This window comes from Malania oleifera, chromosome 13 (assembly GCF_029873635.1).
Source record: "Malania oleifera isolate guangnan ecotype guangnan chromosome 13, ASM2987363v1, whole genome shotgun sequence".
NCBI lineage: Eukaryota > Viridiplantae > Streptophyta > Magnoliopsida > Santalales > Ximeniaceae > Malania > Malania oleifera.
In genome coordinates this window covers 83508203-83527961 of record NC_080429.1, presented here as the reverse complement: position 1 = coordinate 83527961, position 19759 = coordinate 83508203, and the positions used below count along the sequence as shown (strand labels likewise).

General features: G+C 36.0%; 1 protein-coding gene across 1 annotated transcript in view; it reads right to left on the bottom strand.

The window, feature by feature from the left end:
- Positions 1-9279: 9279 nt before the first annotated feature.
- LOC131146550 (RHOMBOID-like protein 12, mitochondrial) overlaps positions 9280-19759 on the bottom strand; it is a 44705-nt gene continuing 34225 nt past the window's right edge. Inside the window, exon 8 of the mRNA XM_058096201.1 lies at positions 9280-9599. Within this exon, the coding sequence (XP_057952184.1) occupies positions 9489-9599 (111 nt within the window). The 3' untranslated portion in view covers positions 9280-9488. The remainder of the gene's footprint in view (positions 9600-19759) is intronic.

Below are 19759 nucleotides of genomic sequence, written 5' to 3'. Positions count from 1 at the left end.
TAAAGAACCAATCAAAGTCCTCATGAGCCAACTTTTTTCCCATTACTAAGCCAACTACAAGCATCGAACAAAAATAATAAATAAAGGACAACAAATTAAACAAATTAAAATGCAAAACAAACTGACAACCAATGAAACAGTTATGTAATTCCACAATAGCTACCCCTTGAGAGGGACAAAAGAATCTGAAATTAATAAAAAAATTCCATTTAAATCCAAATGAGCAACTCAACCAAATGAGCAACTCAACCAACTAACTCATAAGCAATCATCTTAGTTTTTTGTGTAAGAAGTGGAACTCCAAAAATGCAAGAAGACTAAGAAGGGTCATGTTTGACAAAACAGGTGAGATTGCCCAAGGAATCCCATGATACCAACATAATCTACTAGGCATCACCGCCAATTATGAATATTTTAGTTATGAGACTGAAGCACATTTAACTACTATTTTGCCACACAAGCTTCTTTAATCAAGGTTCCTAAAACAACAAAGGAATCAACCTTGTCGCTTAGACCTCACCTACTCCATTTCTAACTAGGCACATCCCACAAGAGTGGAGGTCCTAATATCTTAATGTAGCATCAAATACAACTTATAACATACTCTACGGGAAGCCATTTGATAAATAGATTTTGGTCCCTAAAATTTGTCAACAGCCAATGCAGAATTAGACGACCAACTATATGACCAAGAAAACATTTAACAATATCGTGAAGAACCTTTTGATTATCTGCAAACATATTTGAAAAAAACTAATAAAGTTCCTATATTTTGATGTCTTATCAAACTCGACTACTATAAAGAAAAGGAAGTTGATTTACATATGACAAGAAAAACCAAATAATTCAAACTAATATTATTCTTGCATTTTCAAATATTACAAACAAGACTACTATAATGAAAAAGGAAGATAATTTTCCAAAAGATGACAAACCAAATATTATATATATGATGGTGGATCTAGTTGCGAATTGGAGAAGAAATATTGAACTTCTATGTTATGAAGCATTTTTACAAGAACCAAACTAACCTCACTAATGGAAAATCAAAAGGAAAATAACTACATAGGGCAAAAAATATCCATTCTTAATACCAAATTACCATATAACACTTCATTATGACTCCACCCCCTCCCCCCTAAAAAATTCACAATATTCTAAAGGGTTTAGGTGCAAAGTATGCTAAGTTCAAGTCCTATTTTGCGAGGATGTTAAAACAATAATTAAAAGACAATTCCTAAGATCATTTGGATGCCACAATTCTTAGGATCATTCAGAAGCCCTAGATGGTGAGCTAATTGATCATGTAATCACTTAATTTAATCTGATCTACTCTAAACTCCTTATTGTTATTTGATTATCATTTATAGACCTATTTTGACCGGTTGATCCCTCATTTTTCTCATTTAAGCTAGTTGATTTGAAATTTTATTTTTTAAAAATGAATTATTATTTTCAAAATTTGAAAAGTTAATTAAAATTGAGGTTAAAGGATGTCTCTAATAGCTAGCCAATATGAACGAATGCATTTGGATAACATGTTTTTCCAGAGTACACTAGCCTAGATGAAGATAAGATTCTTAACTCTAGTTGTTTCCTAAGCTAATGAGATACAAAACTTATCTATGAACTTTGAATCCCAACTAGTTTTATCTTCCTTTCCCATATTTGGAGTAAAGGTAATGCCATTCTTCAATAATTAAGCTAGCCTTCTTGGCCAATGCCACTCTTGAATCTTGTAAACTCTTCCAATTTAGAAAATTTTGTAAAGCCCAACTCAAATTGTAAGTGAGGATCATAATGTTCCAATAATGAGCTATGAGGATGTCATTTGTCATGTAAAATATAAATATTTTTTCCTATTACCAACGAAAATGCCTGATGTGTGAATATGTTATTGGTCTAGTTTTTAACACCTTCCTCTAAATCTAGGAATCTAATGATGATTCACGCGAAGCCCATAAATTCTTACATTTTATCTTATATGAATGTATCCATACTACCTATAAGAACTCCTTTGATGAGCAAATCTACCAATTTAATTTGACCATGGTAGCATTGTCCATTCTTAAAGAAGTTTAATCCCAAGGCGTCCTTTTGATGCTTACAAACTTCGTGCCATTTAATCTTGCAACAATATGCATTCCATTCATTACCCTTCCAAATAAAAGCTTTAAACTCCCTCTCAATTCATGTATAACAATTTGAGGAAGAAAAATTGATGATCCGTTACTTTCGTAGCTATTTACTTGAATTGGACGTGTGTTGTTTTTACAATTGCAGAAGACGTATATTATAGCGATAAGGTTGGGGCTTTTCTTAAGCACTATCTGTAACGACCTGCTATTTTTTTTTTTTTTTTTTAAATTACATATATACTATACTATAATTTACACTGCTCTGATACCTTCTAATTTAAATTTAACCATCAACCAAAGCAGCGAGAAGATGAGTTCATATAATCATAAATACAAATACACAATACTAGAGTGCTAAAATGCTCTCAAAATATTCATATACAACTGAACTAGGACTATACAAAAGTACCCCCTTCCCCAAAAGACTCACCCTACTGATAGGCCTGCATTGTAACCTCCTTCTATTTGCGAGCCTGATCTGCTCGCCTAACTGAATCAACAAAAAAATGTAAATTTATTGGGATGAGACAACGCTTAGTAAGACGAAATATGCTATTGCTAGTATGTGGAAAATGAGTTACAACTCTATAAAATCTGATTCTATATAATCATGTATAACTAAATCTGTAAATACGGTACAACTAATATAAACCACTGTTTATATCCATGTTGCTTAACATATCCGTATTTTAGGTTTCTACACATAATACTTCTAATGTACATAGGTATATTCTCTATTTCTGTAAAACTGTATATACATAATAATATTTGAGAAACTTCTTTGGATGGATAGATGTATGTCATGATTTAACCCCTCATGATAGGGTTGTGCGGCCCGTAGGCGGGATTTATCACTGGTTGGCCTACCAGGATAAACTACTATACTCCGTCAGTCAGATCGGCCCTCCTCAACTCATATCTGATGGGGAGTCTGTCCACAACATAGGCACGATTAACTTATCTACCACGTATTATTTGAATATGTGATTGCACTCTGAACTATATATAGCTACGGTACCGTGCTAGGTAAACTGTATCTGTAATGGTCCATCAGAGTCTGATACTATATAGTACGTTTCTATATAAAATTTATCTATTTTACCACGATTCTATAATAACTGTATTAACTATGACACTGTAATAACTGTGTCTGTATCAACTATATTTCTGAAATAAACTGTAAATCTAAATGTCATGGTATTGTAAAACTGTATAATCATGGTATTCTGGAAATATGTTTTCTGTCTATATATTCTGTAAAACATAATCCTGATAATACTATAAAATATGTTCTTTGTCTGTACTGCAAACATAATCCTAAAAATACTATAAAACATGTTTCTATATCGTATTCACATTCTCATGCCACACAGTAGTTTAAACATCTTAAAAATAATCGATAAACTATTTAAATTTCTGCTCAGAATTATAGCCTAGTTTGTATACAATTTGTTCTGAAATCATACTAAAATTGTCTAGCATAACATATTTCCCTTACCTGATTCCTACTAAAATCCCTTACTGTACAGGCCTTAAACCCGTAGGGCTCCCCACTCAGTACCCTGAACACAATATTTTTCAGAACAAAATATTGTTATTTCTTCGCCTATTACATTTCCTACAATTGCTAGAAAGCCAAATTTTAACAAAAAAATCTTATCCTAAATCTGGGATGAAATCCAACTTCGTCCCACCAATGATCCGCTCTGGTAGACTTGGGAAAAACTTCCCCATGAGCGTTGTGGTGGCCTTAGATCGTCGATCCAGCAATCGATGAGGTCGAAATCGAGGAGAGAGAGAGAGAGAGAGAAGGAACCGTAGAGAGAGAGTCTCATTGAATTTCTGCGTAAAAATCCTCATTTAACACTATTTATACACTGACCCTCATTGACGAATCACGTCACCTCATCGACGAGGTCAAGAAGGCAACTCGTCGACGAACTTCCCTCCTCATTGGCGAAATTCAGAGTTGCCCAGATATATTCTCGATATGTACTTGTCGATGAAGAACACCCTCATCGACGAGCCCAAAGTGTAATGTCGTCGACGAACACAAAGCGTTCGTCGACGAAGTCAGCTGCCTCCCTTCTGTTTTTGTTTCCATTACCGTCCCTCTTTATTATTTAAATACCATTATTTTTCGGGTCATTACACTATCCATTCAACATAAAAATGTCATCCATAATTAAAATAAGCTTTGTAGGATAAAGGAAAGGGAAGCATGAGATTGCTTCATAGTTTTTGCCTCCTCTAACAATCACTAGTTAGGTACTACCTTTAGTTAATACACTTAAAGTCCCATCCTTCAAAAATTGGGGTAATAACTACGACTTTTTCAAACACTATCCTCACTAAAGGACAAGTGGGAGATGCCATTAAGTTAGGAGAGAGGTTCACTAAAGGGTGTCATTGCAACATGTCTCCAACCCTCCTCCTAAGTGGTATATTCCCCATAAAGTTCAAAAATTTTAAATGATGCTCTTAGACATTTAATTGATCATATTTGGGGAAATTTCCTTGTAAAAATTGAGAAATGGAGGTTTACTAACATTGGATGTAGGCATAATAAGGCCAATAAGAAGCCCAATATAGAAGGGGCCCTCTATAAAAACAAGAGTCATAAAAAGATCCAAAATTATCAAGCCATCAAATTTCTTGTCTTTTTTCTCTTATTTTTAGAATTTCACGCTGAATTGCACACTAGACCATTTCGTACGCACATTTGCAGCTAATAAAAATTTTCTTCTATAAATTTTCATCTATTACTAATTCACTTTATCGTTGTCCGAAGTAGTCTAAAATCGTTACTAATTTTGTGCACAAAAATCAAGATAAAAACCTATATTTGTATTTTTCTACCAATTTATAATATTTTTATTCCTTTTTATCCATTTTTTACCATTCTGGCTTATCGAAAATAATCTGAAATGATTAGAATAAGTTCGGGGAGGTTCTTTTTACACGAAAATCAAGAAAACCTTATCTTTTAGGGTTATTTTTTTTTTCCTACTGTTTTTTGCCTTTTTAGATTTTTCTAGAAATTTTAGGTATTTTTCTGGGCCTATTTGTGTTTTTCTTCATGTTGGTAAATCAACATTAATATTAATTTAAAAAATTGTCTTAAAATATTTAGCGCATGATCACATGCCTCAGTGTGTGGGCCACCATGTGCAAGTGCATGTGGACATGCACATAATGGAACGATGTTATTTGGCATAGGTCAGTGGTGAAGTTTTTTGGTCTATGCACACACACACTTGCGCATAACCAAGGGTGAAACAATGTTGTTTCACCTCCCATTTGTCTTCTTCATGTCTCTATTCCTATATGCGCTTTGACCCTTCGATGCATCTTCCACCATGAAAACGGGTGGCATGCTCCTACTTGGCCTCCCTGAGCCTCCTTTGTTGTTGCCAGAGCACTAGAAGGCCTCTACCCTTTTTCCATTCCCTCTTTCCCATGCATCCCATTCCATGCAAAACCAGCAAACTAAGGAAGCTCGCCAACCATTGTAGCTAGCAGCTCCCCCCTTTATCCCTTTGTAAAACCCACTCACTAGTCATTATCCTCTCCTTTTGTGCCTGTAAAATGCCTCCATCATCCGCAAAAAAAAAAAAAAAAAGGGTGGAAAGACCGCCCTAGAACCCAAAGCTAAGAGCCTCCCTCATTTCTAGCTAGGACCACCACCATTTCCAATAATTTCATAGGTATCTCTTCTACCCCTATATTGTTTTTCTCACCTTAGCTACTCAATAGTTTGCATGTATGCATTGTAGGTTGGTGTCTACTGGTTCAATAACCTACTCTCTCTCTCTCTCTCTCTCTCTCTCTCTCTCGCTCTCTCTCTCTCCCTCTCTCTCTCTCTCTGTTGCATGTAAGCTTTGGGTATTTACAATATATTAGATACAATATTGTGATAAGTGTATGAATGAATGTAGGAGCCTAGGCATGCATGTGTGTAGACGTTTGATGCATTAGTGTTTGTATGGATGCACATAGGTGAGTGTGAGCTTGTATAGCAGTAGGAATATATTGTGGGTGTTCGTGTGTAATAAATGAAGGCATGCATGAGTATGGTGACGTGGACAATGACGTGGATAAGCATGAAACAATAGAGTGTGCATGAATAAAAGGATGCATTTATGCAAGGGTACATATGCATGTCACAAAAACATGGAGTTGGTATGTCATGATGCATAGATGAGGTAGTATGTGAAATGGTGCATGTGTGTGGATGGGAAAGCTAGCATGGATTATGCATTGGGTGGTGACAACATGTGTACATTAGATTACATAAATTAGCATAAGTGTGGCTGAATTAATGCATGAGGTAGTGGGTACAAAGGCATAAAGGGAAGTGCTTAAGAGTACGCATATATTCATGAGTCTTCATATATATATATGCATAAGTAGGTGGTGGTGTCAAGACATGCAAAATGAGTGTGTGTTTAAGGTTTGAACATTAGCATGCATAGGGTAATAAGCATGGGGCCATAGTGCATGCATGCTTATAAATATAACAACATGCATTTATATGTTGGGGTTGTGATGTGGTTAATACACAGGGTTCATGTCAACATGTGAGGAAGGAGTGTGCATGCATGTGATTGGATATTTTTCATGAATAAAAAGACAAGCATGCATACATGTGTATGAATAAGGGGTGGTTGTGCATGCAGGAGTTGAAATTAACAGAAGGATGCATATGATCATATGCTTATGGTGTGAGCATGAAATAATGAATTAATAGGAGAGCCATGCATGCATGAGTAGGCTTAGGAGTTCATGTATACATATATATGCATGAACGGAAAGGTGCATGACATGGTGTATACATGCATGGTCGTTTGTGAAGTGGAGTGTGCATGTTATCATGCATGTTATACACAAGTATATAAGCATATGTATGTGTGATAGATGCATAAATAAATATGTAAGAACATGAGTTTGTATATACATATACACACACATGAACGTGTGAACATGCATATATGAATGCATATATGCATGATTTTGTAATGCATGATTTTGTATGGATGGCAGTATACATATGGTGGGAGAGCAAGCATGCAGATGTGTTTAGGAACACATTTATGCATGAGTATAGAGTGCATAAATGAATAAATATGCATACATCCATACATAAGTGTATGCAAGCAAGCGTATGGGTGCTTGTACATGTGTTGGTATATGTTTCATATTTATTGACATGTAGTACTCGTCTGCACACATGCCTTATGTGTAGGACATCGATGTATGTAGATATGCATATGAAGGCTATGCACAGAGTATGCATATGAGTGTGTATATAAATATGTATATGTACGCACATTTAGATATAAGTATGCATGTGTGGATGCATTAATAAGCATACTTATATGAATGTGTGAATGCTCGAAATGAGTAATCATATGCATATATGGTAGAGTGTAAATATGTATAAGGATGTATATATGCACAAACATGTAAGCATAACTTCAATAGGAAGGGAGTAAGCATACATACGATAAAGGGCCCATCTAACTTTTTGAACTCAAACTATTGTTAATTTTGTTAGCTTTGGTGGCAATATGTTCTAAATTGTCTTGTTTTGATGATTATAACCCATTAGTGGTTCTTACTAAACTTATCTTTGCATAATAAGTTATGGTAAGTCAAACTCAATTGCAAAGATTAAGTAAATTCTTAATAGGTTAGACATCATCAAAAATGAGGAGATTGTTAGCCTTGGGGCTACATAATCATGTTTATTGTGTTTCGATGATATTAATCTATTTGTGGTTCCTAGTGTATTCCATCTTTGCATATCATGTTTAGTACAGGTTCTAGTGACGAATTCATGAAGTACTAGATCAAAGGCAAAGATCAGACCGAGTAGACGTCGAGTAGGAAAGATCATATGGACACTCACTCGAAAAGGATTCAAGCACACCCAAGGAAACTTAATGTAGAATTGTTTATTTGTAATGGGGAGTGTTTGAGGTAGTTTATTTTGTAACTTTTGCGATTTTGTTTCTTACATGATTTCTGAGGAAGAGTTGAGCAATTTGCAGATGCATATTAGGACACTTGAGTTTATAGGTTTTCACTAAGTCACAAACTCAATATTCATGGTTTTCAAAAATAAAACAAAGAGTTTGACAAAACATCATATACTCAAATATGTTTTCAAATGGGACAAGTGTTAAGTGGTATTTGTCTTATAATCTTTTATATACTTAGTCCAAAAAAAGTTTTATGTCCTAAAGCCTCAAGAAAATTAAGTATATATTCATAAGGACAAGTTTTAAATCATATGAGCGTTATAATATTTTTCAAACTTGGTTCTGGTTGGGTTTAAAACCTTAGTTATGCACCTATCAAATTTTCTAAACACCTTTCGGTATTTAGGGTATAACTTTTACTAAAAAAGTCCAAAAAAGATGATCTTGGTGTCTATGGAAAGCTAATAAAAAATTTCACAACTTTTATGTTGATGATTTTTTATGATTTAGGTACTCATTGACAATTGAGTGCAACTTGTGGACGAATCTAGACAGAATGTTAACGATTGTTGGCAAAGTGCTACTAGTCAACGAATAGGGGCCACTAGTCGACAAATGGGGGTCAATAGTAGACGAGTGACGTAGGGATTCAGTCCCCAGCTGTGAATTTAGGTGTAATCCCAAGAGGGGGGTGATTAGGTATTTTTAAATTCTAGGTCTTTAAGTACTAATTTTAAAATCACAACTATAAACACTAGCTTGGAGATATTCAAGTTTTAGTGTTACACAATTTAATAAATTCAAGTTAAGATTATCTCAAGCAATTTGGTATTACCCAATCAATCTCAAGTGCAACAATTATTTAGAATATACATAATAAGTAAATAATTAAGCACAAGCGGAAATAAAAGAGATGAAGGAAGAGAGATCCAAACACCAGATTTTTACAAGGTTCGGCCAAACCCGGCCTACGTCCTCACCTTGGGTAGCAGGTATACAATCATACTCATATGCACAACCCTAGCAGTGGAAGTCATTTCATATATATATATATACATACCACAGCGAATACAGATACTGGAGTATCAACCATCCATAATTACAAGTTTACCATAAAACCTATAATGACCTGCCTAATCTACCTTTTTTAAAAAATAAAATTTAATATAATAATCATGTTCAACTGAATATCATAATCAACCTGAACCCATGGGTACCAAGGACATACCCAAAATACAACTCTAATACCTAAGCAGTAGGAAACATAATTTACAACATACCATACAACCAATCACAATACTAGAGTCCTACTAAAACTGTTATATATATAAACAATCATCCACAAAAGTCCAAAAGTAGCCCATGGTCACTTCCCAAAAATAAATACAACTCTAGCTTTACAACTCACCCTTCTGACAGGGTAGCTCAATCGGACTCTACTATCGCAGAGCTCTATCTGCTCCTCTATCTGGATTTCCTAAAATGTTTATATAATTGGAGTGAGACACCTCTCAGTAAGAGAAATAAATTAATATCAGTGTGTGACAACATAAGTATTTTCGTGTTATACATAATATCAGTACATACATCATATTTGGTAAAAATATGTTGATATCATATCTAAATAAAACATGTTTCCTTATAAAATAATAGAACGTACTAAAGTACTAACATGAAAATCATCTTTGAAACCTAAGGTGTAGTCTTAAGAGGGGGGGGGTGAATTGGGTTAATTAAAATTCCTGAGAATCTTTTTATAAGTTCTTGACTTTTTTTTACAATCCTTTAAAGATTTTTTATATTCTTATTGATTAGGCAATCCACACAAACACTTACTTCAACTATTCAATCCGCACCCATAACATACACAACCAATTGAATAACTATTCAAGCCAAACAAAACACTATACAAGTAATTAATATTAGCTTTGCAATATTCAGCAACCCTGTTTATGAATGTGCAAGTCCTGTAGTTGGCCTTTGAACTGAAAATTAAAATAATATCGAACCCCTTTTTCAAAATTAGAATTTAAATAAACCTTTAACTAATAGGTTTTGGGTTGTTAACCAATCAACGTACTCCCTTTCGATTTTCGCAAGCCCAAGAACAAATTAGGTTTTGGTTTATTTAATTTCCAATAAGCGTTGTTTTTATAATTGAAAGAATTACAACATCCACGCAATTTATATTTTTGCTGAAATTTAAAGAGAGTAAGAGAAAGAGAATGACACCGCTATTTTTACGAGGTTCGGCTTACCCCAGCCTACGTCCTCGCCTTAGGTCAACCACCTAAGGATTTCACTATACCTTGTTCCTTCCGAGTGGAACAAAAACCTTTGCAATAACCAACCTCTTTTTCAAGAAGAGAAATCTTTTCAAGCAACAATCTATGTTTGGTCCAATGATCCAACTATACCTTGAACCGTCAAAGATCAAGTAGAAAGGAAATAAATATTTGTGTACAAAAACACTCTCAAACACTGAGCAAGTTGTACAAGTGAAATCTCAAATCGTACTTCAAAACCAAAACTAAATAAAAAATGTGAAACTCAAGGTTTAGAAGTCACCAAAGTTTCTTTCTTATTGATATAAGAATTTTAGATGCAACTCAAAATCAAAACCCCTTTAATCCAGCAATTTCGTAGAGTTTTCCCCCAGCAAAGGTGTGATCAAGAATGAGCTTTAGGAGAGTTTTAACATAGAAATCATGTATTGCTTGAATGTATTCGTCATTTAGTAAGGAAGGTATTTATAAACCTTTTTAAGGAAAAGTTTCCTCTTTTAACATGAAGCATTTAGCTAACTTTTCAAAAAATATTAAATTATAGAATTAATTTTGAAAATTTTCCATTTAGGTAACTTTTCAAAAAATATTAAATTATAGAATTAATTTTGAAAATCTTCCATTTAGGTAACTTTTTAAAAAATATTAAATTATAGAATTAATTTTGAAAATCTTCCATTTAGGTAACTTTTCAAAAAATATTAAATTATAGAATTAATTTTTGAAAAATTTCCCGCAAGTTTGAAATTCAAAAATTCTCCACAAAGTCAATTGGCTGACTCACTCGGTTGGGTCACTAGTTAGTCGGTTGGGCAGTTATCTCTTTTCAAATATTTTCTATTTTTAATTTTTTAAAAATCTAGTTTACTTAAAAAACTTAATTATGACTTTTTAAAAACATGTTCAAAAGTTTTTTTTTTTTTTTAAGTGCTGGTCTCTAAGTTCTTATATCTTAAAGAGCTTCACATATCTAAATAGTGATGACTTGAAGTACTTACAAATATCTTTCTAAGCATGATCTTCTTAATCACTAAGTCTTGCAGCCTCTTAAGGTTTAGTCTTTACTTCAAGGTCTGCTTGGCCTTTAAACTCTTCATGCATATTTTATTTCTTCAATGTTATGAGAAACTTTCATTTGATTGACTTTGATCTCCAACTTACTTCCATGATTAATCGTGAGTGTTTTTTTACTTAGACTTGAATTAAAACCACTCAACAACGCATGTTAAAATATCCTTCATTTTGTTATCATCAAAACAAGATTGAAAAGCTCAATTAGGCAAACAATCTTATATAACTGTATGATACTGAAATAACACCAAGATGGATAGCTAGCTGATGTCATGTCTCATCCCCACATGACTAGGTTGTGCAACCTGAAGGCGAGACCTAGCAATGGCTAGTCGACCATACTAGATCAAACATAAGTCTGTAAGTACGATGGGCCTATCTCACCAGTTCCCAGACTACGACGGGAATAACTCCACTCTATACTAAAGCCACATCGACTACTATCTCCCACACTACTGGTCGTGTGGTAGCACTATCATAATTCTAAACATATAATTATGGTACCGTGCTCATGAAGTTGAACTAAACCATGTCATCCTGGTTCTGATATCATATAATAAGTTTCATATACTGAACATAACTGTTTTGTATTTCATAATAATATCTGACATGATAATATTTTATGAATTCTTTCTTATCATACATGATTATGGCATCTGCGCTAACATGAATCATGACATCTATGCCGGCATAACATAACATGAATCACCGTATCAACACCGACATAATATAACATGAATCATAGCATCTGTGCCGGCATATCATAATATACTGAACATAATTTCTCTGTACTGTTTAATATTATAATCATGAAATCATAGTTCCTGTATTGTTTTATAATTGCTCTGAAAACTATCATATCATTCTTGATCTAGAAAAAACATATTATTCTAACATTCATAATTATATGGAAATTTAAACTTATGCCACACAGAAATGGGTAACCTACTGAATGTAAAATCTGTTCCCAAAATCATATTTTCTGATAAAACACATTTAAATTATATCCTTATTCATAACAATATTTTCCAAACATAATTATATAATATACGTATTTTCCTGAAATTTAATACTATAAAATAATAAATAATTTCATGAAAAATTCTGACTTAATTTATTCTCTTACCTGACTTACTGAGAAGCCCAAAAAACATCCAATCCTACACCTACAGTAATCTCAGCACAACACCCTGAAATTAACATTTCCTCAACAAAACTTCAGCATGAACTCATCTAATACCTTTCCTCAGCCCAGAAATACCAAATACCTTAATAAATATTAAAATAATCAACTTACACAAATTTTTGGAATGGTTCCCAAGTTAGCTTAACCAACGATCTACTCCAACAGATATGGAGAGAATCTTCCCAAGAGTAGCGTGGCAACTTCGAATCGTCGAACCGGCGAAGAATTGGCCCAAAAATCTAGAGAGAAGGGGTGGAGGACGAAATGTAGAGAAAGAGAGAGAGAGGAGGGTTGCATGCAAGATTTCACGCTGGAAATCCAAGTTTGAACTATTTATACACTTGCCTTCGTCGACGAGACACGTCACTTCGTTGACGAAGTCAAGTATAGAGTTTGTCGACGAACACTTATTTATCATTGACAAATTTCAAACTCTGCAATAGCCTTCTCGCTAATTTCTCGTCGATGAGACATGTGATGTGCGACGAATTTAATAGTGAGTTCGTCGATGAAACCAAAGGGTTTGTCGATGAATCCTACAATATCTCCTTTTTTGAATTTCCTTTTCCTCCCATCTTGTATTATTTAAATACTAAAATTCTTCGGGTCTCTACAGTCTCCCTTCCTTATAAAAATTTCATCCTTGAAATTTACTATTTGTATTAAACACCATCCCTTAAAGAAAATGGACTACTTATTTTATTACTTACCCTCACTTATGGCGGAGGAATACCGTAGTTACATTCAGGGTTCTTGAAGATTACAAATACTTAAAATAAAATTCTCCCAAAACCAAAATAATACCTACCAACTAAAAATTATTACATATATTGACTAACCTGCATAAAAGAAACATTACATATCTACTTGTATCTTTTCCCGATTTTTGCTATTCCCCACTAAACAGATGCGAGTATTTTTGCCGTATCTCTTCCTCAAGCTCCCAAAGAGCTTCTTCCACTGCGTGATTCCTCCACGGGACTTTTACTAATAGAATCCTTTTACTGCGCAATTCCTGTTCCTTCCCTTCTAGAATCTGCACTAGAGTTTCCTCATAAGCCAAGGTATCACTAAGTTCTAACTTGGCATAACTGATGATATGGAGGAATCTGAGACGTATTTCCTTAACATAGAAATATGAAATACGTCGTGAATTCTAAATAAAGCTAGGGGTAAAGCCAGCTGATAGGCAACTGACCCTACTCTTTCAAGAATCTCAAAAGGGACAATAAACCTAGGACTCAACTTACCCTTCCTCCCAAATCTCATAAACCCTTTCAGGGGAGCTATCTTCAAAAACACATGGTCTCCTACTTCAAATTCCAACTTCCGACGGTGAGTATCGACGTAACTTTTCTATCGACTCTGAGCTAGACTGATTCTTTCTTTACTAAGTTCGACTTTATCATATGCTTGCTGCACTAGCTCTGGCCCCACCACTCGCCACTCACCTAACTCATCCCAATATAAAGGAGAACGACATCTCCTACCATAGAGCGCCTTATAAGGTGTCATGCCAATGCTGCCTTGATAGTTGTTATTGTATGCAAACTCTACCAGCGGCATAAACTGGGTCCAACTACCCCCAAAATCCAGCACGTACGCCCGCAGCATACCCTCTAATGTCTGAATCACCCTCTTAGTCTGGCCATACGTCTGAGGATGAAACGCTGTGCTAAAAGATAATTGAGACCCCAAAGCCTCCTTCAAGCTCCTCCAAAATTGTGACGTGAAATGTGAGTATCGGTCTAATACTATAGACACTGGCACACCATGTGATCGTACTACCTCTTGGGTATATAATTCCGTCAATCTATCCATGGAGTAGTTGACTTTAATAGGAATGAAGTGAGCGGTCTTCGTCAATCTATCAATGACCACCTAAATAGCATTCTGACCACGCGGTGTCAGCGGTAAACCAGTTACGAAATCCATGGATACATGATCCCACTTCCATTTTGGGATGTAAAGAGGCTGCAACTGGCCCGCTGGCCTCTAGTGCTCAGTCTTTACCTTCTGACATGTCAAACATTGCTGCACAAACTCGACAATTTCCCTCTTCATGCTGCTCCACCAGTAAGACTCTCGTAGATCCCTACACATTTTCGTACTGTCAAGATGAACCGTGTACAAGGACCTATGAGCCTCCTCCAAGATTGTCCTCCTAATGTTTATATCTACAGGCACACACAACCTGGAATGGAACCTCAAGGCCCCATCATCAAAAATACTGAATTCCTCTTCCTGTCTGTCCTGCACCTTAGCTATCAGCTCCACTAATTCTGTGTCATCCCTTTGAGCGGTCTTAAACTTTCCTGTAGAGTAGGCTGCACTACCAGGTTGGTAATAAATGTCTGAAGATCTCTTTCTACCAATTCTACACTGAGTCTCTCAAGATCCATCTGGATCAAATGTTGAACCTCCATAGCTGCCAGTGTTAGTCCCACTGATTTCCTGCCCATAGCATCAGTTACCACGTTTTCTTTTCCTGGGTGATAACCGATAGTGCAGTAATAATCTTTAATAAGTTCCAACCACCTCTTCTGCCTTATGTTCAGCTTCTTTTGAGTGAAAAAGTACTTCAAACTTTTGTGATCAAAGAATATCTCGCATTTCTCACCATACAAGTAATGCTTCAAAATCTTTAACGTGTGTACCACTGCAGCCAATTCCAGGTCGTGGGTAGGATGGTTCTTTTCATACACTTTCAACTGTTAGGAGGCTTAAGCTACAACCCTATCATGCTGCATCAATGCACAGCCGAACCCTTTCAAAGATGCGTCACTATAAATTACATAACCATCACCCCTTGACGGGATGATCAACACCGATGTAGTGACAAGCCTCTGTTTCAGTTCCTAAAAGCTTTTCTCATAACTGTCATCCCATTCAAACTTGACATTCTTTCTAGTCAAACGCATCAGAGGACATGATAATGCTGAGAATCCCTTAACAAACCGACAGTAATAACCTGTGACAACCCGAATAATAATGAGATTTAAGTAATAAGAGGAGGGGAATTGGAAACGGTAACAGAAAAAGGAAGTCAGCTTCGTCGACGACATTGCATTTTGGAAGGAAAAACCAAAAAGGAAGCATCAGGGCTTCGTCAACGAATACAGGAGATTCGTCGACGAGGGCTTAAGAAAATTTCTCGACGAGGACTGAATTTCGTCAATGAAGAAATACCGACAAGCGTTTTTGAGCCGACTGAATTTCGTCGATGAGGACTGAATTTCGTCGACGAAATTAATGAAGGATTCGTCGACGAATGACGTGGCTCGTCGACAAATCCAGTTCTATATATATGTAAAAATCTGATTTTTATCTTCATTCTTAAGCAATCTTCGCCCTCTCTCTCTCTCTCTCTCTCTCTCACATCATTTTTGGGCCAGATATACGCCGGATTGACAATCCGAAGTCACCACGACGCTCCTGATGAAGTTTTGTACGAGTTTGCCGGAGCAGATCATTGGGAAAACGAAGTTGGAAATCATCCCTAAGTTGAGGTAAGGCTTTTTAAGCCAAATTAGACTTTATGGTAGTTATAGGAAATGATGTACGCATGAAAATACTGATGTTTAATACTGGGAGTTTTGAGTTTCAGGGTATTGATCAGGAAGTCATACGGGGGTTAGCCTAGGATATTTTGGGGGCTTTCTCAGTAGTCAGGTAAGGGAATAAACTAAAGTAGTTATTTTTCATGCAAATTATTATTAATTATGAGTAAATCTATTTTCAGAAAAGCATATGTTATATTTGTTTATTACGAATGAAATGTTTGATTGGGAAAATACTGTTATGATGTTAAAATGTATATGTATGTATGAGATGCCAGAAAATCATGATTTCAGAATATGAAGTATGAATTTAAACAGCACATGTGTGGCATGAATATTATTTTACATTAAATGTATGATGGTATGAAAGATTTTACAAGCAAAGCATGTTTTCAGGTATTATGAAAAGATGAGTTATGTTGTGATGATTTTGAAGAATATATGATAGATGATTTATTTTCGGTATGTATATACCTGAAATGATTCTGGCGTAAGGTCGTATTTTATGTTATCGGCACGAGGCCGTATTTAAGTTATCGACGCGAGGCCGTAATTATGATATGTTCGGCAAGAGGCCGTAATTATGAAAAATATTATATTATCATGTACTATATGTTATCAGAACCCGAATGTTAATTTAGTTTAGTTCAAGAGCTCAGTATCGTAGCTATATGTAGATCAGATATCTACGTCAGATTAGTGCTAACCATCCCGTGAGGGGATGGGAGATGGATAGTTGATGTGGCTTTTAGTAGAGTGTGGACGTCCACCTGTCAGTTCGGACCAGGGTGTGGCGGGCTCATCGTACTTACAGACATATTTGATTCGGCAGTGGTCGGCCAGCCATTGTCGGGTTCCGCCTTCGGGCTGCACAACCCGTCATGGGGGGTGATACATGACATTAACTAGCTATTCATCCTGTGTATGTTTTTAGTATTATCTGTATAATAGTTGTTTCATATACAATATGATTTATTAGAAGATATGAAAGTATGCTATTATTTAGTATGATATGATGAACGTTTACGAAAATATGAAATGTACTGTATATGTATAGTTGTATTAAATATTCATGTTGCCACACAGATGTATTTAGTTTATTTTCCCTTACTGAGAAGTGTCTCAACCCCAACATTAACATATTTTTCAAGAGACCCTGAATGACTGGTGGGTCGTAGCCGCCGTGGAGTCTGTGATATTACCCTGTTAGGAGGGTAAGATTTTGTACCAGGATCAGGAGTATTTTGTATTTGATCCTAAAGTTATTTTGATATTTTAAGAGATTGTAAATAAATACAGTATTTTGGGAATGTAAATAACTCTGGTATTATGTTTCATGGTTGGATGATTGAGATTTTATTTTACTGCTGCTTAGGTTTTCGATGTGATTGACAGGTGTCCCCGCTACCTACGGGTTCAGGTTGACCATCTTTATTTATTATGTTATATTTTATTGAGGGTCGCTACATAACCTGCCGGCCCCAAGAAACTCTTGATTTCCTAAACATTCTTCGACTTGACCCAATTCATTACTACTTCAATCTTGCTGGGATCCACAGAAATTACATCCTCTGATATAACATGCCCCAGAAATGCCACTTCCTCCAACCAAATTTCACATTTACAGCGTACAATCTCTTTTTCTTAAGCGTTTGAAATACCAGTTGTAAGTGTGCCTCATGCTCCTCAAAATTCTTCAAATAGACCAGTATATCATTAATGAAAACCACAAAAAACCGATCTAAATACTGATGGAAAATTTTATTCATCAAATCCATGAATACATCAGGAGCATTCGTCAGACCAAAAGGCAAAATGAGGAATTCATAATGTCCATATCTGGTCTTGAAGGCTATCTTTAAGACGTCTTCTGCTTTTACTTTTACCTGGCGGTAGCCTGATCTAAGATCAATCTTAGAATAGACCCACGTACCCTGAAGATGGTCAAATAGGTCTTCTATACGGGGTAGAGGATACCTATTATTGATTGTCACCTTATTAATTTTCCTATAATCTATACACATCCTCATAGATTCGTCCTTCTTATTTACAAATAACATTGGAGCTCTCCACAATGATACACTAGGCCGAATAAATCCTTTATTCAATAGATTTTGCAATTGATCCTTTAATTCCCTCATTTTGATGAAGCTAGCCGGTAAGGAACTTTAGAGATCGACGTCGTCCCGGGAAATAGATCGATAGGGAAATTTACCTCACGGTCAGGAGGCAATCCTGACAATTCTTCTGAGAAAACATCTGGAAACTCCTAAACCACTAGTGTATTGCTAAGTTTCAACTCATTTCCTGACACCTCCTTTACAAAAGCCATAAACCCCTGACAACCATCCAGGAGTAGCCTTCTCACTTACATAGCTGACACTAATCGAGGCGGGGAACACACATGCGACCCCACAAACCTAAATTCTTACTTGCCTGGTGGTTTGAAGATCACCTCTTTCAAATGACAATCAATGTTAGCATAGTTAGCTACCAGCCATTCCATACCTAGTATTACATCAAACCCATGCATGTCCAGTACAATTAAATCAGTAGGTAGTACTCTTCCCTGAATTGCTACTGGATAGCCTCTGAGCACCCTACGACACTTTACCACGGAATTAGTCGATGAAGCTACTAGCATTTCTACATCTAATAGCTGGGTCTTGCCTCTAAAAATTTTAATGAAATTTGTAAACACAAAAGAATAAGTAGCACTCGAATCAAATAAAATAATAGCATGACATGACAAAACAGTAAGGGTACTTGTTACGATGTCTACGATTATCTCAGCATCTTTTGGCGTTAGAGCATAAACCCTCGTTGGGGCTGCATTCCTCTGCTGACCTCCATGAGGCGCCTGGTAACCTCCCCTAAACTGCTTGAGAACAAGAGCAATTCCAATAGGTGTAGGACAATCTCGTTCCAGATGCTCCGATCCTCCACATCGATAATATACATCTCTCCTTGTTCGACACTCCCCCAGATGCCTCTTTCCACATATCTAACATACAGGGTAGGTCTGAGCACCCTGAACCTCACGACCCCCAGTCTCCTATCTCTGACCTTTGCCATAATTTCCTCTCCTCCACTAACCTCGACCAAAGCCCTGCTAAAAGCCTGAAGGTGTGGACTTCTTCTTCTGTCCCTGCTCCTCTGCACCCAATCGCTTACCGGCCTCAGCCAAAGCTACTCTATCAACTAACTCAGTAAAGTCCTGTATTTTCAACACCATAACTTGCCTATAGATCTCACGCCTCAAATCCCTTTCAAACTGTCTTGCTTTCTTTGCTACATTGGGTATGATAAACGGAGCGAAGCGGGACAACTTGATAAACCTCATCGAGTACTGCTGGACCGTCAGCTGTCCCTGCTTCAAATTCAGGAACTCTTTCACTTTAGCTTCTTTGACAGTGCCTGAAAAATATTTGTTAAAGAATAATTCTTTAAATAAGTCCCATGTCATAACTATCGGCGTCGTCCTCTACTGCTCCAGAAGTTTCATCGTAGTCCACCACCTCTCAGCCTCCCTTGT